Source organism: Camponotus vicinus, unplaced genomic scaffold (assembly GCF_025532165.1).
Source record: "Camponotus vicinus isolate PSW18456_S1 unplaced genomic scaffold, iyCamVici1.0 SCAF_6, whole genome shotgun sequence".
NCBI classification, from domain to species: Eukaryota; Metazoa; Arthropoda; class Insecta; order Hymenoptera; family Formicidae; genus Camponotus; species Camponotus vicinus.
Window position 1 is genome coordinate 5,599,088 of NW_028141978.1, and position 27,733 is coordinate 5,626,820.

The 27,733-nt window shown below is 38.6% G+C and overlaps 1 protein-coding gene across 13 annotated transcripts in view; it reads left to right on the top strand.

Moving 5' to 3' along the window:
• Brp (ELKS/RAB6-interacting/CAST family member bruchpilot) overlaps window positions 1–27,733 on the top strand; it is a 74,755-nt gene that overhangs the window by 33,532 nt on the left and 13,490 nt on the right. For 2 of the 13 annotated variants that reach the window (XM_083102245.1, XM_083102236.1), the window contains exons 5-17: window positions 1,722–1,910; window positions 4,051–4,923; window positions 10,268–10,342; window positions 13,262–13,273; window positions 16,056–16,223; window positions 17,725–17,892; window positions 20,963–21,226; window positions 21,619–22,005; window positions 23,311–23,613; window positions 23,755–23,907; window positions 24,002–24,190; window positions 24,432–24,571; window positions 24,853–27,055. In XM_083102245.1, coding sequence (XP_082958371.1) covers window positions 1,722–1,910; window positions 4,051–4,923; window positions 10,268–10,342; window positions 13,262–13,273; window positions 16,056–16,223; window positions 17,725–17,892; window positions 20,963–21,226; window positions 21,619–22,005; window positions 23,311–23,613; window positions 23,755–23,907; window positions 24,002–24,190; window positions 24,432–24,571; window positions 24,853–27,055 — 5,124 coding nt within the window. Of the gene's footprint in view, window positions 1–1,721; window positions 1,911–4,050; window positions 4,924–10,267; window positions 10,343–13,261; window positions 13,274–16,055; window positions 16,224–17,724; window positions 17,893–18,806; window positions 18,930–20,438; window positions 20,512–20,962; window positions 21,227–21,618; window positions 22,006–23,310; window positions 23,614–23,754; window positions 23,908–24,001; window positions 24,191–24,431; window positions 24,572–24,852; window positions 27,056–27,733 lie in introns of those variants that run through there. The other 11 variants (XM_083102249.1, XM_083102244.1, XM_083102240.1 and 8 more) reach the window with 10 other exon arrangements.

Consider the following 27,733-nt stretch of genomic DNA (forward strand, 5'->3'; position numbering starts at 1 on the left):
ACAGTGGCTCTCGATCAGTGGCACATTCACGTAAATCATCGCTAATACGTTAAACGCGCATGCGGATCCTTCGATACAAGCGTGTTAAAAATAATAAATATAAAGAAGATTGGATTTAATTGATCATATATTTAAATTTATACGCTTGAAATACGCTACTAATAAAAATGTTGCCGCGCATAATATTTATAAATATAATATTTAAATTTGTATAAATTATTTATGAATTATAATAGAGAAAAAAGATACGCATTCGCGAAAATTATGCAAAAATACGAATACATTTTTAAAAGAAAGATATAAATTATGTATGATATATATACATAGTTAATTTATATAATTAATTTCTGTATCAATGAAAAATGTATGCAACATCACTTATCATTAAATCATATTATAATAATACTTACATATTGATCATATTTTTATAAAGGTTTGACTTGCAAATAATAAATTCATTCGAAAGAATGGATATGCAGCTAATTATGTATTTATTTGAATATTATTGCAATTAGTTCATATTTATCATTCGAATATGCTGTTATTGATGATAAGTACATGCTAATTATCTATTATGAACTCTATAATACTTGAAAGTAGAGTCAATATATTTGGCTGTTATTGCCATTAATTTCCAATTATTAGTCTCAATCTAATTAATATAGTAATTATACAAATAATTTAATAATAATTGAGTTACCTTCTCACCAACTATCTAAACAGAAATAGTTTCATAAAAAATAAATATAAATTTTAATTAATTCATATCACTGTTATCGAATCGAAATATTTTTTTCTGAATCAATAATATTCCATTAATTTACCGATATAACTAATCAGATCTTATCCTTCTAACGCTTGAAATTTTTAAAAACTAAAATTTAGGAGTCGAAACTTTCGTTTACTGACAGTGAGCGATCATTCGCGTAGTCGCATGTAAAAGAATTTTTACTTTGTCGTTTGTCGGTTCTGGACAGCGAAATTCTCGAGAATATACATCACGCCATTAAAACTTACCTTTCATGGCAACACGCGACAAATTTAGAAATGCAAATTATTTCGAAAAGTAGCAAAGATAAAGAAGGAGATTGACGTTTTTATCGCACGTTTTTATTGTGTATACGCAACAAAAAGAGAGACAAAAAAGTATAGGAATCAACGACATTCGTAAATTCTAAATGACATTCGGTCAAGTTTTGACGATCAGGAGGATGGACGGGATGCCACGCGAAAGAATCGACATCAGGCTGTACGAGACCTTTGGTTCATCCTCTGTAAGAGAATAATTTTCATATCTATATACATAAATATATATATATATATATATATATATATATATATATATATATATATTACATTTTATAATCTTCTATCTTTTCGATATATTTACATACACACCATATAAGCTAAACATTGATATGATACCTTTCACATTCTCATTTTATCACGTGTATATCTCTATACATATGGAATGTCTTAACTCTTTATATGTATATATATATGCACCATCTCACACCATACACGTACATACATACACATATACACACACACGAGCGCATTTTTCGCGTATGTATGTACATATGTATAAAAATCCATGTATTACAAATTGACATTCTCATACACCTTTTATATTTATGTTCTGCTATCATCTCGGCTGTTTCACTGTGAATGTAACGCCCAGTTATATATATACTCTCTCTTCTCGTTCTTGTACGCCTCAGACACGTTCTTGCCCATCACGACTTACCGCTATCATCGCCAACCGTCGTTATCGATGCACAAGCAGCGGGACGGTCCGAAAGTCGTCAAGTCGCGTCAAGGCAAGCCGATCCCAGGCCCAAGGGAGGACTTTGCGACTGTTTGGCACCGACCTGATGCGAGACGCGATAATACGACGTCGTTCTCCTCGCGTAATCTTACTGTCTTATCCTCTCTACCATAACATCATTCGCCGAGTGTCGAGAGTGTCGGCAGATCGATATTCTCCAGCACATGGTTCATAATTAATAATTTTTATAATATATATTTAATTAGAAATTTACCTTGAAAAGAATTCCGATTGTATAATCCTTTAGATTTTTAATTTTTATCTGGTATTTTCGCATCTTTTTTATTTCATATATTATTATTCTTTATATATTATTTTATGTATTTTTACTTTCATGAAAAAATTTTTTATCTGCCAATATTTCTCTAAAATTGAAAAATCGTTATATATTATATTGATCACGATTCATTCTGGAAAATACAACGATCTGCTCACACTCCCGTAGCTCATCATACACGAACTCATCAAGGTGCGTATCCGCGTGCGACTGCTTAGCTCGATGATTAGCAGATCTTTCTTCACTGGCTTATTAGCCGATGATTTCTTTTATATCAAAACTCTGCTTGACTCTCAAAAATCCGCTTTACACAAGATCGCAAAACGCCGATACGCATCCGCACATGCATCCAAAAGAGATCTTGTCCATGCGACGTAGCCGCGTTTCGAATTATTAGCGATTACGATGAAATCATCGTCTTGTGCGTCGATACAATGATGGATCCTCCCGTATTCTTATATAGAATAAGCCTTTTGGCAAAGAAAATTTGCAACGGATTCTTCGGAAAAGAGAATAAATCGTGAAGTAAGGAATGTGTTGACGGTATATGATGAGAAATCATCGAAACGCCGCGCGTAGAAAAAATGGACAACGATGTCGGCCGTACGTCGCGGTGGGCGAAAGAACTGCGGCGGCGCCCGGCGTCCGGAAGAGGATCACCGTGAAAAAAATATAGAAAACGAAAAAGAAATCAAGCACATACAAATATATTGGCATATTAGAGCGTACGACCTTGCGACCGTGAGATCAAAAAGACCTGACGTGGCGTTGCCGATCGACGATCGTCGATCATCGCCTGTGATAAGCGTGGGGAAAATCGAATCTTAGAATAAAATATCGAAGAGAAAAAACAAATCTGAAAATTAAATAGAGATCTGACTTCGAGAGGGAAAAAGATAGAGAGAGAAAGGGAGAACGAAGAATGAATGTCGAGACGCGTGGATGAGAAGATTCTTGCCATTTTGATCGACGAAGAGAATCGATTGACTTTTCGATCGCATTTTTTTTATTCGGAGTGACGAGAACGTCTTTATGTCAGAGAAGAGAACGAGGAAGATCGTTTTGGAAGAAGGAAGCTCGGCGGTACGTCGCTTTTCTTTCGTCAACCGGGACGGTGCCATTTCCGCTTCCTCGAGACTGTCCCGTGAACGGAAAAATTGGAGGATAAAAATTGCGCAAAAATTGTGCCACTCGCTGTCGGTTTACGTAATGAGGAGAAATGCTTTTTCTAATTTTAATTTATTTATTTATAAAGAAATAGAAATTTTAACAATAAACTGCCAATTTATTTACGAAAAGAAAATTATCGCAAAAATTACTACGAATGTTTTATCGTTATTATTCTGTTATTTTATAATTATGTTTATAAGATAAAAAAGATATTTTTATTTATCATTTTATGTTATATATTTCTCAAAATTAACGAATGTAAATTCGTATTCTTTGTAATAAATTATTATTAAATAAAAAAATAATAATATACCAGGAAAAGAGAAGAATAAGCAAAAATATGCTTTTTATATTTTATGTAACAGATTTCCAAATGACTTTTGTTCATTTTATCAAATAAACTTTAAATACACAAAAAACAAAGAGAAAGAAAAGGAGATAGAAAGAGCATTTGAAAAAAGCATCGCTGACAGCACGAGATAAAACGAAATAAAGCTATGTCAACAAACTTTCTCCAAAAGAAAAGACAAACACAGGGGCAGTCTCATGCGTTAGCGAAGCTGCACTCAACCACAACCACCGTAATCACATCTCTGAACCGTACCACCGCATACTTCACATTCAAGAAAATAAAAATCAAAGAAATCAGACAACATCTCAACTACATCATCAAACAGACATAAAAAAAAGAAAGAGACACGACAGAGAAAGTCAGTGGTGCGAGAAAGAATCGACCTGTAACCGTCTTCCCCGTTTGTTGCTTCTGTTATATCAGGAGCTCAAAGCGACCAACGAGAGCCTGAAGAGCCTGCAGACACAGCTGGAGCTCGCATATGCCTCAACCGCGTCCTCGGGACAGCCGGTAGCCGGCGGCGGCAGCATCGGCGGATTCGCAGGTTCCGGCATCATCGGACTAGGTAGCGTATCCGGGGGTGCAGGTGCAGGGGGCGGCGGTACCGTCCTCGGAGGTAGCGTGGCGGTTCCAGGCGGCGTGCCCGGTAGCACCACCCTGACCGCTATCATGGAGACGAAAGATGCGCGGATAACGACCCTGGAGAAAGAGGTGGCTTTGCTGGAGGCTGAGTTGCAGCGTATTAAGGAGTGCGGTGGTAGACTACGGGAGCAATTGCTCAAAGCTACCGCTGTTCCGAGCAGCGGCGTACAACAGCAGCAGCAGCAGCCAACCGGCCTGGGTGGTCAGCAACAGCCCGGCACGTTGGCCCTGGTCAGGGGACCGTCCATGATGACCTCGCTACCGTACGGTGGCCAAGCGTCCGCGGCACTAACCAGTTCGTTACTTGCCGGTTCGACAGGTGGGACCACCGGAAGCGGCGGCGGGTTGGGCATCGGTGGCGTCGGGGTCGGTGGCGGTTCCTCATGCCTGGCGGGTATTTCGTCAGGCGCCACTACGGGCGTGGTCAATCCATATACCGATCGCTACGCCACCGACCATCATCCCCATCAGATGCACCATCATCAGCATCATCATCACCATCATTTGCACCAGCAGCAGCAGCATCAATTGCAGCTGCAACAGCAACAACAGCAAATGCAACAACACTTGAAACAAATAGAGCCGGCGGCGGCGGGTGCCCTCGCGTTGCACGCTCACACCTTCAACAAGCACGACCTGAACTTCAAACGGCAAGTAAGTTTCTTCATCAACAACGTGCGCATCGAAAAGAACGACGCCGTCTAGAGTGACAGCTGGGACAGCGCGGGAGGTCGAGAGTTTCTCCTCCAGTCACAGGTACACGAGGATTACGATTGTGTCGTCGTCTTCATCTTGGTGATCGTCGTCGTTGTCTTCATCATCGTCGTCGTCGTCTTCGTCGTTGTCATCGTCGTCATCGTCGTCGTCCTCGTCGTCCTCGTCGTCATCGTAATCCTCGGCTAGTTTTGAGAGCCATTGAAATCAGAGGACTGGGTCGAAATGAGGTCGATTCGGGAAAAATGAGAGAGAATGTGGCGGAGATAAAGATGTGTTGTTTTCATCGAGGATAATTATTCGAATGCAAGGAAAATGAGCGTCTTCGATGAAGAGGCTAGATGAAAAGGCCGCGAAGAAAAGAATCGAGGTGACAGAAGGTCGAAGAGAAGGGCGTGCGTATATAATATGTAGGACGACTTTTCCGTTAAGAGGAGAGGAAGCCGAAGAGCTGGTGGCGATGCAAGAACGGATCGCCGAAATGGCGACTTTCGCGCGTGAGGACCCTTCGATTTTCCTCGTCTTCTTCTCTAGAACGTATTACGCGCGTGCAAAATTTAAGAGTCTGTGAGAATTAAAACAACGACTCGGTCGACGAGAATCTAATCGATTTCGAGCTGCGCGCCACGACATCTCTGACTTTAGGTCAGAGCTGCGTTTCGTAAAATTAGACTTTTAAAGTGACGGTTAAGAAATAAAATATGCGTCAATATGTGGATATCATTACACGAGTTTCCACTTTGTATTCAAATGCTAACTCAGACATTTAGTAATTATTTAATGTCTCTCAGTAAGACAATAAGATAATCAAATTTTTGATAAAATAGCTCGTTCAATTCTCTACATTTTAATATATTTTTTAAGTAATGAAATTGATCGCTTAAATCTATATTATTAGCATACTTAAAAGCGTTTATAATTAACAGTTTTTGTAATTTGTAGCTTAAATGAAATTTCAGAAATAATTTAATAGCATTCAAGGGTAGGTCTCTTCATCTAATATTATAAACATTGCAATTTTACGAAACAGAGCCCTGCTAATAATTCATCAACAAATGATACGATTAGTTTCAGAAAAGTCTTCGGAAAAAGATACTTGGTACTAATACTTAGTTTTTGATAAATTATTTTCTATTTTGTATAAATCATTATACAAGACAAAGAAAGGAAGAAATAGGTTCTATTTGAAAGAAAAATAAAAAAGGATTCGAAAATCGGAAAACGATGATTAAACGTAGCAAAATGATAAGCGAAGAAAGAAACATCTTCGCAAAATTGCGTTGTGATAATATAGAACACACAAGTTCTATATGTAATTTCAAAATTTAATTAAAGGCTGAATTCTTGCACATCTAGTATCTAAATTTTAGAATATGAGACGCGAATGTTTAATCGCAAATAGAGTCTTTAGCTGTAAATAGAGAGATCATAGGTAGAATTTATCGCACGAACGACGTTCTTCCTAAACAACGTAACGTGCTGCTCCCAAGTATATGTCGCTCCTTGCGACGAATACACAAACTCGAAAAACACATCAAGTAAATGTTAATTTTTAAACGAATAAATTTGCAAACTTTGCAAATTGCATTTCGCTCGACTCAACGCGAACAAATTATTATCTAGATGGGTGAAAACGTATTTCATCGCGAGTGATTGGCCTAGCGTTATTCCTGATGTTGCGGTACCTCCGCTGCGTCGTTAATTTTCCCGTCTTCCTTCTTAGAAGAGCTTTAGGAGAGCTATTTTAGCATGGGATTAGATTAACGTAAATAATATCGCCATAAGTGTATTCATAATGTCGACTCGCAAAATGAACGTCGTTTTACTTCTCACCGATTCTCGTCGACCGTGTTCATCACACACACACACACATACACATACTCACTTATACACACATACACACACACACACACACACACACACACACACACAAACACATTTTAACGCGTACCTGTTTTCTTTACCTCTCGATATCCTTTTTCTCGTCACGCGATATCCCGAAACGCAGAGTTCTCTATTTTTTCACTTGAATTATATTTAGACGTCGTAGGTTTATAGGGTTTATAGGGTGAGTCCTAAATGGTAGGATATGTGGAGTGCAGGGCGTTAGATGAAACATCTCGCGATGGAAAAGTACACGCATTCGTGGACGGAATATAAGATCTTGGTAGGAACGAAATTTTTAATCGCATATTAAATTTGAAGTTTTAATCGCGAACTAAAGTATAAATTTGTAACGTAAACTTAAATAGAAAATCTTCGGGAAGCCCGAGTTATATATAAATACGTCGTAATATGTAATATTTTATAAAAATTTTATATTTTACATGGCTTTTTAAGTGACAATTTAAAAAGAACTTTCAAGAAATAAGCTCAATTCAACATATCGATCAAATTCATTTATACTACGCACAATATTGATTGTAGATATTTTACGACAGCGGGATTATAAGGCTGTAAGTCATAGAATAGCTATTAAACGTCAGAAATTTACTCGAAGGTTTAAATAGCTTTGTCGAAGAAAAACGGCAATTTGATAAATATGCATGTCAAATTTGAAGTTTTCACTTCCTCGAGTAAACGTAACGAGTTCTGTTGCGCCCGCGTAACACGTGATCATTTCCAACGCGAGGAATTTTCAGATTGTACTTTGCAAGTACACCGACGTTTAGAAAATCCCTCTATTTATGTGTAACACGATAAGTCTTCGGATGATCTTTGATCTTCCGTTAACTTCTGGTAATGGTCCTCCAGAGGACAAGAAAGGAAGGCTATCTGCTTCCGCCATGCGGATAAAGTGAAACAAGACCGATGCAGTCAGACGTCCAATGAATGTTTTTGAATATCGAGAAATCAGTCAATATTTAGATTTCTCTTTTTTATTAATATGTCTTCTTTTAATATCGTTATTATTTTGAAATAAAATTATGAAATTAAATAATTTAATACATTTCACATCTATTTTAATAGATTTTTTTACACTAATAATGTGTTTAATATTGTATGAAAATTTTAATTATTAATTTTATATATTATTTTTATATAAATATATTTTTTCAAAATATATTTGTACAAAATAATAATAATCAAACTATAATAAGCTTCTAGAAATCTAGACATTGCGACATTATATCCAAAATATCTGATGAATTCGACAGAGATATATATATTCGACAGAGATTTTGGATATATACATGTTCAGAGAAAACTAAATATTCTGAATATTAAGAAAACATACATTAGACATCGATACTGTACGAGGAAGCGTCGTCGAAGAGGCGCGAGACAAGAGGAAGACTTGGTACGCGAGGATTCCGGATCTCGCGGTGAGAAAGTCAATGAGAAAGTCATATACATATATAATTCGATAGCTTCTATATCGCAACGCGGTTAGAAAATACCATGCGTAAAATCCTTAGGCCTTAGATCGCGAATTTACGAGGACGTTGTTGAAGAAATGTCTATTATACGAATGTTGATGTTATTTGCGAACGCGCGGCGAGAAACCGAGGATGATGAAAATGGAAGTAAAGAGAAAGAGAGAAATTATTTGAATGGGATAGAGAGTTACATCTATATATAAATATATACATATATATATCTATACTTATACACACATACACACACACATACTTCTATAAAAAAATTATATATACATATATAATATGTGAAGAGAGATGCGTGTGCGTGTACGATGCGTGTGTAGGTAGATAGATAAGGAAAAAGAGTCTATCTGAAGCTTTCGCCGGTATATTTTCGTAGCTCACAGCGATTTATATACCTCTGCATTCAACCTCCTCCCTAAACCTTTTCCTTTTCAAATACATCTAAGTACTTGTTAAGGGCTATACCTGGCTTAATTATAGACGAATAATACATTAATCGAGTCGAGTTTCTAACATCGATGATTCTCGAGATGACGCACGTCTGTTCCAAACATATCACGCTTAAAACGTTTCCGCTCGTCGAGGCGGATAGAGATTTCGAGGTTGTGACAATCCTTATTTTTCTACCGTGTACTGGTATAAGATCGTAAGGCGTCGTATCGGTGAACATTCGATCGTGTAACGCGAAGACCTCTGACATGCAACGATCGTTTCACTCGCGCGCGAACATTGGAAATTGGACGTCGACTAATTGACACGATTAATCGCATCCGAATTGCAACGTTCGCAAAATGTGGTTGCAATGGTCAAGCTGGGTATGCCCTGACCGATCCATTTCCTGCTCCCTCCGTCCCATGAAACTCCTACATCGTCTCGAGGATGGAACCGCGACGACTTGGATCCGGCAAGACGATTTCCCCAGGGAAGAAAAGACCGATTTCTCCCTTTCTCCGACAACCCAGACATTTTCCGCCGCCTCGGCGACGTTCCGCGGTCTCGCTTGTGCGAAAGACGAAACGCCGTCCTGGGGACGACCGCTTCACACGCTCGCAAGGTCAGCTTCATCTCTAAAAGCTTAAACGAAACGGTGCTCTTCGGAGTTTGCGCCTCCTGGACGGGAGACGAATAATATACGCTCTCGCGAAAAACCGGCACTACGAAAACTATGTTACCATACTGATGATGATAATGATGATGATGATAATAATAATATGATGAAGAAAAAAAAAACGCAAGGAGACGAGTTTGTTTTCGCGCGTTGTCAACCTCTTGTTTCCGCTAATTTTTACGCGATTTTTTGCGGAAACTGATCCTTCTTAAGATCCTCAGCAGGTTCAAGACCCTGGCGGATGCTACGGAGGAACCACCGTGATGGATCACGCGTAAAGGAGAAGAGAGATCATTCATTTCTTTTTATTTGTTTATTTCTTTGGCTGTAGATCGCAACGACACATCCATCGCAGCTCGTTTCATTCCAAATCGCGATTCAGTTAAAATTCATAACGAATAATACATTATAATTAGTATCACGTAAAAAGACAATTTCTCTTTTCGAAAAACGGCATTTTTTTCCTCTTTCAAAAAAGCTCAAATTAAGTATAAATATTATATATATTTTAAATAATTTACATATTTTTAAATAATTAAATATTTTATTGATATTTATTTCAGACCATAATTTTAGAGAATTATGTTACTCCTATTTTGGCTGAGGCTTAATATTGCTAGTAATATCATAATTCCAAAGTTACAGTTTGAAGATGGAATTATGACACAAAACAAGCTTTGCGCGCTAATTAGAAAACATTTTCTTTCCTTATATATATTCGTCTCGGACAAAAAATACTGAAATAAATCCATAAAAAAGTTAAATGGTGGATGTAAATTTGTTTGCGCAGGTCGAGTACTCGCGGATGAGACAACTGCATTTTGCATTCCAAACGCAAAAATCCCAACATGCAAGTCGAGTATTGGTAAACTACTTTCATCGAAAATTTATATTTTAATTTTAATGACGATCATCCAATCGTTTAAATCATGTCAACGAAATTATCAGACATTCAGATTATCTTAATTTTTTTTTCAATCAATCAAGAATACAATCAACAATAACAAAGATAATCTATAATCTCCTACACCATATTATCATGACGAAAGAAAAAGAAAGAAGAGAGGAAAAAAGGAAATTACGTTCCTATGCTGTCTCACATCACATTCATATATATTCTTCACATTTTTCGTTCTTCTCTCTATTCTTTCCTTGCTTACTAATTTCCTGTTCCATTTAAGAGAAGAACGCGCTCAATTCACATCGACTGACAAGCATCGATACAAAACTCGCCATGCAATACAAAAACGATCAATCAAGGATCAAGATCATCGCGCCACGCACTCCATATTCTCTGTCTCATCTCGTCATCTTAGAAAGGCATAAAATTCAACAGTCATAGTCTTCGATTACGATCGAATGTCATTTTATGAAAGCATTATAATCATCGAGAATTTCATCAGTTTCGCATCATTACGTCTGGATCATTGGATTCAGATTGGATGCCGATCCTTGCCCGCCACGGAATCATTCTCTCTAATCATCGATTTGTGCTCTCATCTTCTCATAATCATCGAATCGCAAATTAATTAATAAATACACATATGGAAAATATATCATCGCACGATAGATCGATAGCTCTCATGATGATCATTATCGTCTTTCTTCGAATCGTGCAATTCGCATGGAAACTTAGGTCCAGCATGTTGCATGTCTCGTTAGGAGTTTACATGATGTTACATGATGTAGTGATATCATCGCGCAGCAGCCACTCATTCGCATCATTCACATCGTTCACGTCGTTATTGTCGTCATCTTTATCATCGATATTCATCAAGATACTCATCGAGGCTCCTTGTGATATTGTCCTTTCGTTAATAGAATTAAAAATCAATTATCTTAATTAATTGCAAATTAATTGCAAATTATCATTAAAAATTTTATAATTAAAATTATATATGTATTATAAAAATATGTCTTATAATCCAGAATCTGTCTTATAGTAAAAAATAATTGTAAAAGAATCTAAAAGATTTATTGTATTATACGAGAGGACTAATCGCGAGGAAATATCGCAAGCTCACTCGTCCAGCATCGATTCTATCGAACGATCGTGCAAATTCTCTCGGCGAGATCAAGCGAGTATCGCTTCTTATTCATTCATTCGCGGTGTCGTCATCCTTTCGATCATCGAGGATCATCGTCGAGAGAAACGCATATCTCTTAAGCAAGCGTTTCATAGCGCAACGACTACGCGATTCGCTCTCAGCGATTCATCGGCAAGTATACGAAACAAGCCTGCCGTCATCGTTTCGTAACCCCTTCCCTGAGTTGTCTCTTCCATTTCTTTTACCGTAGAAACCTTGATGTCGTAATTAATGAGACGCATGCCCAATTCCCTTCGATACGCCCCCGCCAACCTCGCTCTCGAGGTGCTGTATGCATGCTGCACGCGCAAGCAGAGAGTGCATCCGCCATGTAGCTCTATCGTTTCATTCGGCGAATAAGACGCACGTGGACGTGCGCATGAGACATACGTCAGGACGATGATCCTCGTCCGCGAAGGTCCACGAACGTCGGATTACCTGTCGGAAGAACCCATTAATTCGGCAGCGCGTCTACGGAAAAAACGGAAAGGATCATTCAGTTTGTCTACGAGTCTTGTCGCGTCTCGACAGGATAATTTCTTCAATCGCGAGAAAGCTTTTCTAGTCTCAGCTACCTGTAGTTACGATGTCCTCATTTGTGTCAGATATTTCCTAGGACCTATCTTTAAAACATAACGCAAAACTTGATCAAAATATATTATAATAAAAGAATAAACTTTTTGATTTTTAACGAAATGTAAGAGAGAAAGAACGTTAAAATCAAGATAATTATTTACAAGTTTTAAACAAGTATTTACTGTTAATAAGATAGGTCCTACAAAAACAAAATTGTGTAAGAATCATTTTACTTTGTTAATTGGAAGAAATTGAAAATTGGAAAATTGGAAAAAATTGATATCAAAATAACGTCTTCACGAAGTAGATAAGTTGAACAACACGACTCGTAGATAAATCAAATATTACCTTTTGCCCGATAGATTTTAAGGTATAACTAGCATTTAAGATAAAGTTAAGTTAGCGATAAGTCAGCAATGAATGGCAGTCCCCAATTCCGCAGAATTCTTCTTACAATCGAACAAATTAATAATGAATCTTATAATCATGAATCATATATTTTTAATAATGTTTCGAAAATAATAAAATATATGTGAATTTAAGGAAATAGTGAAATGTAAATCAGAAACAATTAATAACTTTCAATTAAACTGAGCATCTTAAATTATATAAGCGTGTTCCAAATTCTTTAGTCCTAATTTAAAAAATTGGACTTGTTGAGTAATTTGAAGTTGATTTTTCCTTAATTAAAATAAAAAAGAATATAATAAAAAAGAAAAGTTTCTCGCGAAATATACATATATAAACTTATATCAAATCTCATTGTCATATCTCATGTAAATAAATTTAACTCTTTTATTATTTTATATATTATTTTTTATTATTTTATATAATTAAATTTAATTTTTAGATAATTAAAGATTCGATTATCAAGATATTTAATAAAATACTTCAATATGTAAAAAAATACAAACTTGAAAAATTTCTTGAATGAAAAATCAACTTTTCGAATTCACGCCGAGGAATCTATCATAATAATTAAGATCGAAAATTTCGAATACCTAAGATATGTTCTTATGGACATAAAACAAGCAGACGTTTCATCCGAAAGAGGGATAGCGGAGTTGGGTGGCCTTCGTGGTGAGCGAAGCATTATTAAATGTGGTGCCCCAATATTCTAGCTTTCTGAGGAGGTAAGAAAATTCTTCACCCGCCTAAGAAACTCTTCCAAGCTACCCTTGTTCCCCCTCCGTTTCCGTCTACATGATTACCGTATTACGTAACGAAGTGTCTCGATGTATACCGTAGTCATTGTACTTGTTACTTTGTATATCTCTTTTTTGTCTCTATCTCAAACTCTCTCTGTCTTCTCTCTGGCGTGAATCGTTGACCGACTGTGTGTCGCAATCATTATCACGCATCTCACGTAAAAACTATACATTGGTCTCTAGACGAAACCTCGATGTGGTTCCTTAGAGAAAGACCGTCACTCTCCCAGATTCATCATCAAACTCATAAGACCAATCGTCAATCCCTTGTTGGAAGAGCGAAAGATATAAAGGACTTTCATTCATCTCCGCTTTATCATTCCAGTATCGTCATGTGCGTGTGCGTGCGTGTATGTTCGGCTTAATGACCCTGTAGATGATCACATAGACGTCATTATCGTCGTAGTGACAAAGTGACCGATCTTCGTCACTTCGCCGATGATTTTGAAGATGGACGCGGGACGATATTCTCGCCATATATATCTTGATAGCTGCTGTCGATTAATCGATAGCCGGATGCTAGATGGGAGAGAGCTGATTTTTCGAATTTATCTTCTCAAATGAATATAAGAAATGCAGATCTTTTATTTTAACGGTTGAAAAAAGAAATATCGATCGCTCATTTCTCTTCTGGTATCTTGATTAAATATAGTACGCATGACAGAGGTCCTCTATCTTTACTATTCGTATCAATAGTTTTTGCATTTAATTAGGATACTCTTGTGCATTTCTTATTTTACAAGAAATAAAAAAATTATTTTGTTATACAGAAAGAAACAGTCCACAGAAAAACATTCTAAAAAATAGAAAAATATTTGGCAAAAAATATAAAATATTATATTATTTATTGCGAAAATAAAAATTGAGGAATTTTTAGAAAATAAAATTTATTTACTTATATATTAAAATCAAAATCAAATGACCTATCAAAAGTTATTAATGCATGGTATTTAAAACCTAAATTGCTTTATACAAAACAAATTTAAATTTTTAATATTTAATTATTATTTTCCAATTAAACGAATTTTTTAAACTTAATATCTTCCGATTTTAAAATTAAAATTGTTAGTTCTTGCAATATTTATTATATTCAAAGAGGACCTCTTTATTTAGATAGCGATTAGCTTAACTTACTAGTAGTAGCTGTTACGTATGTTACGACTCTGCTTCGAGATCGTCGCGAGATTTCGCGAACGGCGTTATGTCGCGACGAGCTCCATTCACATGGCCTGCTGACAACACCAGTGTAGATGAGACGAGCGTAGGTACGTACACGAAAATAAGAGAGACACATTGACATGACATATCCTGATTTGCACCTCCGAGAGATTATCTCCCCTGTTTCCCCTCTGTGTCATTCTGTCTCCATCACATTTCGCTCTATACACATGTGCATATACATGTATATTTATATATAAATATATATAATTTCATGTATATATAAAAATATATATGTATATTTTTTACACTCTCAAGAAACACTGTTCGTGACTTTGTAACGTTTGCATCGAATACGCTGCATGCTTTGTAAAAATCCTATCCGAGTACGACGACGATGTCTTTTTCTCTTTGTTATTTCTTCTTTGCCTCTCTATTATATACCCCAGAAATTTGTGTATAATAAGAGCTGTCAGCTCGCTCAATTAAGTCGATCAACTTCGACAGTTTAATTAACTAAACGAAAGATTTCCCCTTCTAGATCATAGTATTAGCCATTGTAGATAGAAGTTAGTTAACCATGATTAGCGCTGAAAGAGGGGAGAGAAGGAAAGAAAAGAAACATTATTTCAAAGTTAAAAAATATATTAATAAATTTCTCTGTGCGAGTTTAAAGTTCAAGGAATCGAGAGCAATTCTTGAATTTAGATCTGAAACTGGGATGCTTGCTTACGTAGGTTCTTATCTGACTTTATAATTAGGTCACGAGATTGTAATAGCTCATATATCAATATCTTTCATTAATTCGATCAAGAAAGGCACATAAGCGATCGAAAAGCTGTCCTGCGGTCGGATCGAAATAAGATGCGACAATGCAATTTGATTTTTATTCTACGACACGGAAACTTCTCACAGAATCGAATTTCTCGCGCTACGTTGACGTAATTTTAATTAAAGTAATCTCGATCTTTCTCTCGAGAACAGCTCGTGTCAAAGTCCAACGGCAATTAAGTAACTTGGTAAGTGGTTATATCACACCACAAGGTTGTTCTCTCAGAAACCAATTTCTCGCGCAATTTGGATCAAGAATATTTTAAGTTACGCGATGCACAGGTGCAAGAAAGTGAACGTATAAAAACATGGAAGAAAATATTTTTTTTCATTGTGAGATTACTTGCGATATTACTTAAAAATTATAAACATTAAATTTTAGAAACTAGAACAAAACTTGTGCTTTCGGTAATTTTTTCCTTCAATATCTTTAATCTTTCTTGAAAATTTCCGTCATCGATTGCTCCATTTCAAACTTAAACGCATCCATCGCTATGAATTTGCAAGAAAAAGTATTACTAGCAAAATGTCACTGAGTCCTTATGAAATTATTACCGTCGTCGTCATACTCGGACGCATGGCGAAGAGCCGGCAGGCAGTTTTTTGACGCCTCCGTTGCTCGTCGCCGATACACCGTCTGTTGTCGTCGTCGTCGTCGTCGCCAAGACGGTCGGAGCACAGGAACTGATCCTCTCCTGGACGACGAATCTTTTCGCAGCTGGACGAGCTCCGGACAGAAGTACAACGACGGGACCAAGAGCTGCTGGGAATGTCGGCCAAGATGAAAACGTTGGAGGAGCAACACCAAGATTATCAGAGGCACATCGCCGTGCTCAAGGAGTCTCTCTGCGCCAAGGAAGAGCATTATAATATGCTGCAGGCCGATGTGAGTATAAGTTCTATCTTTCTAATTTTTTCTTTAAAAGGTGAAATTGTAAAATTATATTTTTTAATTTTTTCATTTAGGAAAAATAGTATCAGGAAAAATGGTAATAAGTTATAAAATAGATTTACATCTATAAAAGATACATATGAAAAATAATGGTTTCTAAATCTCTAACTAAAGGAAAATAATTTTTTAAGATATAGAAATATGTTTTTGTATTATAATTATTTATAATTTTTTTATTTTCTATTTTATATGATTATTTGAGGGGATCGAGCTTAAAAGTAAATTTACTATTGCTCGTTAATCATTTCTCGTAGAAGATTTATTTTCTGCCTTCAAAGAGAACAATCCAAAATTACAAAAGTCTTTAAATGTCTGAGAATTTACAAGGATTTTTGCCAAATATGTTTTCGGTAAACAAGTTTATCACCAATTTTATTGTTTTCTGTTACACCGATTCGAAACTAGAACGCGGCCGCAATCGATACCAAATTTCTAACCACACCACCGAAATTCAGATGTTTGTCGAATACATTCTCTACTCCCTATGTGAGAACAGTAAAATATACTGTATCTATCCTAATGCTATTACCTAAAAGCATGTATACGAGTTTGTTGTTTTAAATGAAAAAGTTGGGTCAATTTTTTCCGCTTTTACAACTTCTCATATGAGCCTTTACGAGTTCTTTTAAAAACGTCGATAAAAGCCGAAGCGAATGCGGAGACTTGAAAAATTCTGTCGGTAGTCTAACGTGAAGCAAAACTAAAACGAAGTTGTGAAATCGATTTTAAACGAGGTGAAAAATGTTGTCTCAACTCATATATATTCTTATGAATTTTAAAACGATTATCGATACAAAGAAAAGACTTCTGAATGCAAATTTATCTTGTTTTTAATTCGAGAGAAAAGAGATTTTCTTGTTTTTCAATATTCTCCAAGATATAAGATTTCTGGATCTTTGTCTTATATTTTGAAAAAAAATTGAAAATGATTATCTGGCCAAAATTGAAATCATTCACCAAACAGACCAAGATATTAGGAAAATCTCTTTCGATTAATCCCACAAGACAAATTCGGGAAAAGAGAGAAAGAAGAAAAACATCCTAAGCCTTTGGAAAAACCTTTCTAAGCCGAAAAAGAACTTTCGAAAGAGTATAATCGGCATGTGATTTCGATCAGCTGTTTGACAAATCGGTCTTACGAGTCGGAAGTCAAGTTAAAGCTGCAGCAAATTGCGTGCTCGGGAGAGGCCACCATTGGCGAGAGGAAGGCCAAGCCGTCGCGGAAAACTGGGTCGAGCTTCTCTCTTCTCGTCTCTCCACCCTCGATTTCAACATCGCGGCGCTTTGCGTCGCGGCGTCGCGTGTACTTGCGTCGTACGTATTGCGCGTTGAATATTCTGGATTGGACTCGCCTAAAGACTTTTCTTCTCGTCCCGGGCCCTTGGCAAACCATCCTCTACAGTCCTGGAAATTTAAAAATGTGCCCGTTTCGCAGGTCGAGGAGATGCGACAACGGCTCGAGGAGAAGAACCGGATGATTGAGAAGAAGACGCAGGCGGCGATGCAGGCGCAACAGGAGCGCAATCGCATGAATACCGAGCTGAACGAGATCAAGGATCACATGGACATCAAGGACCGCAAGATCAACGTTCTCCAGCGCAAGGTAAGGCCTCTTCTCGCTCTTTATGTTGCTTGAACTTTCCCGTTGGAGTCACAATCTTCAATAGGCTTCGTCTATTTTCATATCGCTTTCGTCTCCTTTCATCCGCTTTCCGCAATACGACTATTCTTGCACGGATTCGTTTCCGTTTTATATTCATCGAGAATCCTACCGTGCTTTATCGTGATTCATAACTCTCGGAACGGGCGAGCATTATGGGAAAATTGCCGGGACGAAGCAGACAACTTTCGCGAAATAAATTTCCTTATCGCGCGCACGGCAGCATTTCGTCTAAGGAGATACAAATGCAAAAGCGGACGAGTCCGGCAAAGTGTATTTTCTTATCACGTGGAAACCAATTAGCGCTTAAGGAAATATTTACCTTGAGCACGGAGTAGATTGCGAGTCGATAGAATATTATTCGTTACTTTAAGAGGAAACTGCAGGACGAGCTATAAAGATTTTTATTATCGTATATTTTTTTCTCTATTATCTCTCTTAAAACCTTATCTCGCTTGCAACGTGTTCTTGCATATAGATAGTATCATCTTTGCATGTGATTGAAAAAATCAGCACTAAAAACAGTAAGAAATTAAATAATAGTTCCCCCGTTATCGTTCTAATTATTACAAGAAATTATTTGAAAAAATTATATTTTAGAAAGCTACATTTGTTAAAATAATTTACAATAATGATATGTAACAGCAAATATAATCCACATATTTATATAAGTATAAATATCAAGAGTAAAAATAAAATGATAGATTTTAATTAAACAGATATGATAAATAATTATAATCATTATTACCGAAATGACATAGGAAATCTATTTTAATTTAAAAATAATTCGGGACAAAAGGGTTATAATCGACGAGAGTACGTTTCGCACCCTAATATAATGCCTCCCACACAGTAAAGAAACGGAATGCGCATGAGTACGAGTACGAATTCAATCAATCGTCTCGTGAATTGCAATCGGCTCTTTGAGGAAATTCCAGAAGCTGATCCCACGAGGGATGACGTACGTGTGCTGACACTGGGTAACGTAATTCAGAATCGGTATCGATTGTATATTTGACGACCAGTATATACTAAGACGAGAGAACTTTGTGTATGTCCCATCGTGAAAAGAATATTTTGCATCTCTCGCACCAAATTCTAAGTAAAATTCGAATAATTATATTTAACGAATAATATATTTAATAAATTCGAATAATTATATTTAATTTATCATTAATAATCTATATAAAAAAATATTTTGTGGGAAAAAAATATTGTATCGAATAGACAGAATGAAAATATATCAAAGTCATGCATTATGCTTAATATTGCAATTCTAGTCGAAGAGCAAAACTAATAAGTTCTATAAAATTCTGTTTTGATTGCCTCTATAAAAAACGCTACACATTTATACTAATCTCAGCTCTTGGAAAAGCTCAACTCGTATGAAAGTGATTCTGAATCTGCTTTGACAGAGCCTTCGCTTTTGATTATCCCTTCATCAGCTTTATGAACGCGCGATAAAATCCTCGCCTTACTTTCACGTTTTGATAGAACGGACACGAGATCTCCGGATTAAGGGCGCGCACCGTGTACTCACGTAAAGTACCGAGCACTAATTGTCGGGGCGACTGAGAAAGAGCGAAGCTTGTACTCGATGTGTTAATACCATCTCCCCCGGTGATGTTGCAACGCGGTAGAGAGAAAGAGAGAGAATGCGCATGAGTGTCGGAAATTCGGCCGTCGATTTGGATGGCATGTGATGTGCGCGCGCGCGTTTATATGACGTTTCTTACAATGTTTTTGCTAGTCGATGTACAGTAATCGCGAGCGCAAATGCAGTTTGCGAGAACGTTGCATTGCGTTTGCACTGTGTTTGCGCCCGCAGAATTTTCTATCACACTTTATTTCTGTATTAATTCGCACCATTCCTTTTTTAGTGGCGTTCCATAGACGATAAAGTATCATTATTGCAAGATTAAATTCCTTATTCCTTTTTATTTTTTATCGTATCCTTTCTAGAATTTTTTCTTTTGCGATTGACGAGAAATTAACTCCATAGAAGAGCGACAATAAATTTGTAGAAGGATGGACAATAAACTCGTCCTGCGACTATACTTATTAGTTTGCAATATGTTCTGTCATTTCTGATTGGTGAATGTATTTGTACAAAAATTATGTTGTTAATTGCGATTATTTTGCGTTGATTATGTTATGTGCAAGAGAGGAAATATTATATTAATTGGTAAAATATAAACACACTATTCTAGATCTTTTTCTTCTATTCTTATTAATTATTTTAATATTTAATATACTTAATTATTTTATTATTTAATTAATAGATAATAGTAAGTAAATTATTTGATGTTAATCGTATAATTTATATTGTATTACGTGCGCTTATATGTGTATAAGTTGTAATTTATATATTTCATTTGTTTAATCGTCCCTTATGTCGTTATTATCCGTCATAATCATATTTATGTTACGTATGCTATTTATATCTATTATTTGCTTTGACACGAGCACCGTATTTATTTTTACATTAGCGTGCCTGTCGTTACGATGATGTCTGAGTATGATTATGTGAATAAAAGAAGACCGACGAAAGTGCGTTGGCAGGTAGGTGATGACGTGAATTTACGTTAATTAATAACTTCCTTAATTATCTCACGGGACTTCATTAGCTACGCAGCAATTAACGGATAACGCGTCGAATTCACGATTCGCGTGAAAATCGTCCCATATTTAATTTTCTAAATGTAGTATACATTTCGCGATACACCAATTTATCTTTCCACGCCTTTTTTTATCCTTCCTTTTCATCTAAAATATGTAGTAATTAACTATACTAACATGTACACATAATTTGATATAAAATTTTTCATAACGTCAAAATTTGACTTTATCGTAGATTAAATTTGGAGATCAAATTGTTTGACTTAAACAAAGAATAGTATCATTTCTATAACAGTACAAAAGTCAAATTAGCAATTTTCGATTGTACTAACAAATCGACTGGTAAATAAGATAGCACTCTTCATCTTATGACTGAGTCCGTTGTTGACTTTAGATCGAGAATTTGGAGGATCTGCTGAAGGAGAAGGACAATCAGGTCGACATGGCCAGGGCCAGGCTGACGGCGATGCAGGCGCATCATTGCAGTAGCGAGGGTGCACTTAGCAGCCTTGAGGAGGCGATTGGAGATAAAGAGAAGCAAATGGCACAATTACGAGAGCAAAGGGACCGAGCCGAGCAGGAGAAGCAAGAGGAGAGGGAATTGCATGAGAGAGAGCTCGCCGAATATAAAATGAAGATACATACTTTGGAGTCTGAGGTGAAATTAAATGGAAAGCTAAAAACGGGAAAGACACACACACACACTTGTCATAAATTTTTTCTGAGTTATTATAAATCGTTTGCTCAAAAACAAAAGGCTAAATTAAAACAAAAAGCTTACCGTGACGAATAAATAAATAAAATCAACGAGAATATTTACAAGATACAATAAAGATGCTTAAAACTATTTTTTTATATTTATTTATTCATTTAGCTTAATTCAATTTTTATAATAATGTGTTTTGCAATATATATACAATTAGTTTTATATCTTTATGTTGCACGTTTACATTTATAAATTTGTACTTCATAAATTATGCATGTCTAAAAAATAATGAATCCATTATCTAAGAAAATGGCACTAACAATTGTCCACGTATTCATCGCTAGGTCGAGAAGTTGGGTGCGCGACTGGAACGAGCACAGGCGGAGAAAGACCGACTGGAGGCGAAGCTTGAAAGCTCGCAATCCGAGCTCGGCAAGAGCAAGGCCGAGCTGGACAAGGCCGCGTCCGAGGTCGGGCGCAGCGGCGCGGACTGGGAGGCGGCGAAGCAGCGGTTAGCTAGACTGGAGCTCGAGAACGAGAGGCTGCGACACGATATGGAACGATCGCAGGGATACGGCAGAGGCACGCTGAATTCGTCCCAGGAAATGGAACGTATTCAGGAACGAGCTGACAAATCGGCCGCCGAATTAAGGAGAGCTCAGGCCGAACTGAGGGTCACGCAAGCGGACAACGAGAGGGCGCGTGCCGAGGCCGCGACCCTGCAAGAAAAGGTAATTATTTTTTTTATTTTAATATCGTACAATGCATGACCTTTATATAAGTTATATGATATATAAATTTTTATATTAAATAAATATTCGAAACGTGTGTTTCATTGCCAATAAATTTGAATTAAAAATTGAGATAGCTTAAAAATTTTGCAGCCTCTTTTATGAAAGCTGTTAAGTTTAGTCTATCGTAATTTATTAAAAAAGTTATTAAAAGCGCTTTTCATATTTTTTATGAAAACTCAGATATTTTAAGCTATATCTTAATATCGTTAATACAGGTACGTTAACAAGATAAACTGATATACTATATCCTAATAAGAAAATTGTTATTTACAGCAAATTGAAAATATCTCCCGTCCTAAATCACAAGAGAGACGAAGCTCCCTTTCGGAGCACTTCGATCTCGCAATTGCCTAAAATATCTCGATTTCTGGCGTCTTTCTAGTGAGAATGCGCTATTTATACGCCAATTATAGCACTTATCGATTGATCGGCACAGAAGTAACCTGAACTACTTTACTGGAGTACACGTCGCCTCACGGTAGTCTATTAATGGACGGCTAAAGATCCGCTTTGGACCACGACTCAGCAGTTCCATTTCGACAAGCACTTTCCTCGAGGACTTAATCCGTATCGGTCGCGTATTTACAATCGGGTTTAATCGCGGATCGATTCAAACACGTTCCTTGACATCTATTTCAAAATTCTCCTTCGTTGTTCTTCCTCGGCTTCGCCTCTTTCTTCCTCGTTCTTCTTTTCCTCGCTGTGCTATCTTCATCCTTCCAATAGGATCCAATTTCCAATCACGCCTCCGTCCTGTAACCGGCAGCAGAGTAACGATTCCGCCGTTTAAGTGACTGGAAAATTGCTCGCGCGCATTACCATATCACCTGCTTGGAACATGGAAGGAACACGGCTAAACGGTGTGCTTAAATTCACATTTTGCTCGTCTTGGCGTTGAGTTTGCCGTGAGATTCTTGCGCGCGAAGAGACCAGTTAATGACGGGGAATAAAAAGTGCCACAAAAATGGATAACATAAATCTTTCTAAAAGTAAAAAGTTGGTGTTACAAATAATTTCTTCGTAATTAAAGAACACTCTACCACCATTTAAAGAATATAAGCACGTGGAAAAGACATTTTTCAACAATGTTAAAAGTACGATACATTTTAATTAAAGAAATGCAATTTTCCTTTTTATGTCATGTTTTATAAAAGTATTTGAATTTGCTCAAAGACTATTTGATCCTGAATTGAATTAAATATGAAAAAAACATTAGCAAAATTTTCTGTTTTATTCTTCAAGGTGGAAAAAAGTCAGGGCGAGGTGTACAGGCTCAAGGCCAGACTGGAGAATGCTCAAGGAGAACAAGAGAGTCTGCGAGAAGAATACGATCGAGCACAGGCGTCTGTGGCTCGTCTTCATGCCGAGAGAGACAAAGCGATTGGCGAGCTCGAAAAGTCGCAGGAGGAACTCGAACGTACACAGGCTACTCTCGGCAAGGCGCAACTTCAGCAGGACAAATTACAAAATCTCTTGGATAAAACACAGAGCGAGGTTGACAAGCTGCAAGAGAAGCTCGATAAGACGCAGACAGAAGTTCGTAGAGTGAGTAGTTTCGAATAAATCAAAAATAATGTTATTTTAACTTTAATTTTCTGGATATCAAAAGATTGTCAACATTTTCATCAAATTATGTATATATTTTATTCCTCGATTTAATTATATGCAATGCAATAATTACTGTAGATGCAAATGGAGAGAGAGAAACAGAATTACGATTTTGAGAATCTACAAAGTCAGCTTGACAAGGCGTTGGGGCAATCGACAAGGATGCAGAAAGAGCGAGAGGCGATTCAAATCGAAGTCGATAGACTGCAGGACAAATACGAAAAGGCTCAAGTGAGTATAATAAGTAAAAAATATAATTGTAAGATTTATATTTATAAATCGATTGCTAATAATGATTTGATTCGTGCCATGATTGTTTCTTTAGGTCATAATGCAACGGTTGCAAAAGGAGAGGGACAGTTTCCAGGAGGAAATGGAGAAGATGCACGAGAGAATAGAACTGCAGCAGAATCAAATTGGAAAGATGCAACGCGAGAAGGAGAATGTACTGTCGGAACTCGATTTAGTCAAGGAGAGATGGGAAAAGGCGCATAACACTCATCAGAAATTGACGGTGAGAATTATTAATTTTTTATTTTAGTGATCATTATCCTTTTAAATCTCTTAGCCTCTTTATTTATATCTTAAAAACATATACATACGTGTGTATATTACAAATTACATAATAAAGCATGCTTCGCTTTATGGACTGATGTAGGTATAATATTATCTTGCAAAAATAAAAAATTAATGTAAAAGATGTAAAAGAAAAATAATTAATAATTTCTTTTTTGTTTTTTTTCTCGGTGAAACAGTTGGAGCGAGATGACGCTTTGACTGAAATCCAGATCTTGAAGGAGAAACTGGAGAAGGCTCAATATTCCCTGAATAAAGCTCACGAGGAACGGGAGAACACCACGAAGGAATTCGAGAAGATGTTGGAGAAATACGATAGGTACTACGTTTAGCAGATATCTGCATCGGAAAGACTCAATCGCTTTGAGTGTATCTCAACGAGTGTTACGTTCAGTAAACGTAACGATATCTTCTTAATCTTACTTGACTTAATATTATCGTACAAAAATATTCCAAAAAAGATATTCCAAATAACTTTATGCAAACATTTTAATTTTACATATCACTGACGGAATTTTCGCAAATGTAGAAAATTAGGTAGATCGTAGCGAAAAAGGCAGAGGATATTCCGAGGCTAAATATCTCACGGCGATGTGGCAGGGGGCAGAGCGAGGTGTACCGTCTGCAGAACCGCATCGACGTGATGGAGGCGGACAAGGACCGGCTCGAGCTGGAGGCGGAGAAGCAGCAGATGCTGGCGGCCAAGTCGCGCGAGGAGGCGCGCAAGGCCCAGGAGGAGCTGACCCGGGTGCAAGAGATGTACGACCGCGCGGCGTTGCAGCTTGGCCGTACCAAGGAGCACGAGGAGAAGTCCAAGGAGAGCATCGATCGGCTTAGCGTCGATCTGGAGATGGTGCGCGAGCGTTACGAGAAGTCGCAGATCGAGCTGCGACGCTTGCAGAACGAACGCGAGAAGGTGGTAGCTGACAACGAGCGCATCAGCTTTGAGCTGGAGCGCGCCCATTCGCAGCTCAACAAGGCGCAGGGGGCCACGGAGAAAACGCAGGAGGAGCTCGCACGTATGCAGCTAGAGATCGAGAAGATGTACGAGAAGCACGATCGTCAGCAGGCCGAGGTGAGAAAGGCGCAGGGCGAGGCCGAACGACTACGCGCCGAAGCGGAGAGCGCTCGCGAGGAGTGCGAGAGGTATGCGACCCGTTTCGGCAAGTACCAGGAGAGCCAGGAGCGACAGAAGGAAGAGCACGAGTGGGCGAAGCTGGAGGTGGAACGACTACGTGACCGTCTGGAGAAGGCGCTGGCGGAGCTCGAACGCGCGCGGAAGGCTGAACAGGACGCCTCGAGGCTGCGCGCCGATCTGGAGCGTGCGGAAGGCGTGCGAGGTAAATACCAGTACGAGCAGGAAAAATGGCAAAGCGAAGGTAGTAGGCTACAGCAGGAGGTGGATAAGCTGCGCGAGCGGCTAGATGGCCGCGAGGCCGAGCTCAAGAGGACACAGTCGAGCAATGCCGAGCTCGAGGCGAAGCTGCACGAGGCGCAGCTTCAACTCGAGCGGGCACGCGACGAAACTGGCAAGGCTTCGGCGCAGCAGGAGCGTAATCGCTCGGAGATTGAACGCGCGAGAATCGAAGCCGAGAAGATCCGTGACCGGCACGATAAGATAAAATCGCGGGCGGAGGCTCTCGAAGCGGACAACGAGAAGCTGCGCGTTGAGATCATACGGCTGGAGCGGCTGATGCAGACCGAGGGTAAGACGAGATCGGAGAGCGCGAGCATCGAGGTAGAGCGTCTGCGCGCCAGCCTAGACAAGGCTATTGTGGCACGCGATCAAGTCGAACTAGAAGCCGGTAGACTAGCGAAGGAACTTGAGAAAGCGCATCTACAGACCACCAAATATCAGGAAGCTGCTGAAACTACCAAGAAGGAGCTCGAACGTCTCGCTGCGGACGTTCAATTGCTGAGGGAGGAACGTGAGGCGTTACGTCAAGAGCTGCGTCGCGTGCAACAGCAGCAGCAGATAGCTGGAAACGAAGAGCTCGCCCGACAGCAATACGAACTGCAGTTGGCGCAGCGCGAACGCGACAAGATGGCAGCAATCCTGGAGAATCGAGAAAAGCACTCGGAAAAGTTGAAGGAGAAGCTAGAAGCGGACGCGAAGCAGCTGCAGGTTGAGCGCGATCAGTTGGTGATACAGCTGGAGAAGTCGCAGGAGATGTTGGTGAATTTCCAGCAAGAATTGAGCGCAAACGAGGCCGAACTCGAGCGTCAGCGCGAGGAGGCCCGTCGTCTTCAGCAGCGGGCCCACGCGCAGACGCCCGATCGCGCCGCTAAGGAAGCGCTCGATGCGCAGATGCGCGAGGTACAGCGGTTGCAGCAACAAGTGCAGAACGTTCAACAGGCGCAGCAGAAGGAACGACAACGGGCCGATCAAGCGGAGAAGCGAGTACAGGAGTTGCAGAAGCAATTGGCGTCACGCGGCGCCGAAACGGCACAGTCCGACGCGGCCCAGCTTGAGCAGTGGCGAAAACTCTGCGAGACGGAACGGCAGCGAGCGGACACAGCTGAGCGCGAGGCCGGCGAGCTACAGAAGCGAATACAGACGACGGAACGGCAGTTGCACGCGCATCAGCAGCAGATCCAACAAATGCAGGTCACTATGCAACAACAGCAGCAGCAGCTCCAGCAGCAGCAACAGCAGCAGCCTTCGCAGCAGAACGGCCAAGAAGTTACCAGGCTGAAGAAGGAGCTGGAACGCGCGCGCGAGGAGATTAAGCAGGCGACAGTCGAACGCGAGCGGTTCCAGGCGCAGCTCGAGATGCTGTGTCAGGAACTGGAGAAGAACCAGGTTAGCGGCCGCAGAGGTGCCGATCTCACGCCGCGCTCGCTCGCGCTGCTGATGACAGTCCACACCATTCGCCATCCACACCATCATCATAAGCACCATCACCATCTCCATCAATACCTCAACCATTATTATCACTATCCCGCACATTCTGTCCGCATTCTATAAAAAAAAAGAAAATCCCGATGCAATCGAGTCAATCATTTTGTGGAAAGAGCGAAGAGAAAAACGTCTCGTCCCTTCTTTTTTTTCCTCCTCTTCTTCTCCGAAGACAGACAGGCCCGATGGATTCTTACACACGTTGACAGAAAAAAATATATTTATATATATAACAACCAAAGATATATATATATATGTCTGTAAATACATGCGTAACTCATATGTATGAGGAGCAACGGATATGCTGCACTTATGCACTACTCACTCGTGCACATCTCTCTTATCTTACATTATTGACAACGATGTCGCAGAACAGCGCAATCTCTCTTCGCTAAGGAGTTTGTCAATCCTTATTCCAATAACAATTTTTCCTCTCTTAGTTCCTCTCTTCTCGGCGAAAAAATTATTCCTTTCTTCTAAGCACCGCTATTTGTCGCTCATTGCTATCGGAATACGTTCAAAGTTTTCATTGTTATTATTATATGATTCTCTTTGTTGTTACGTCATTGTTATTGTTATCGT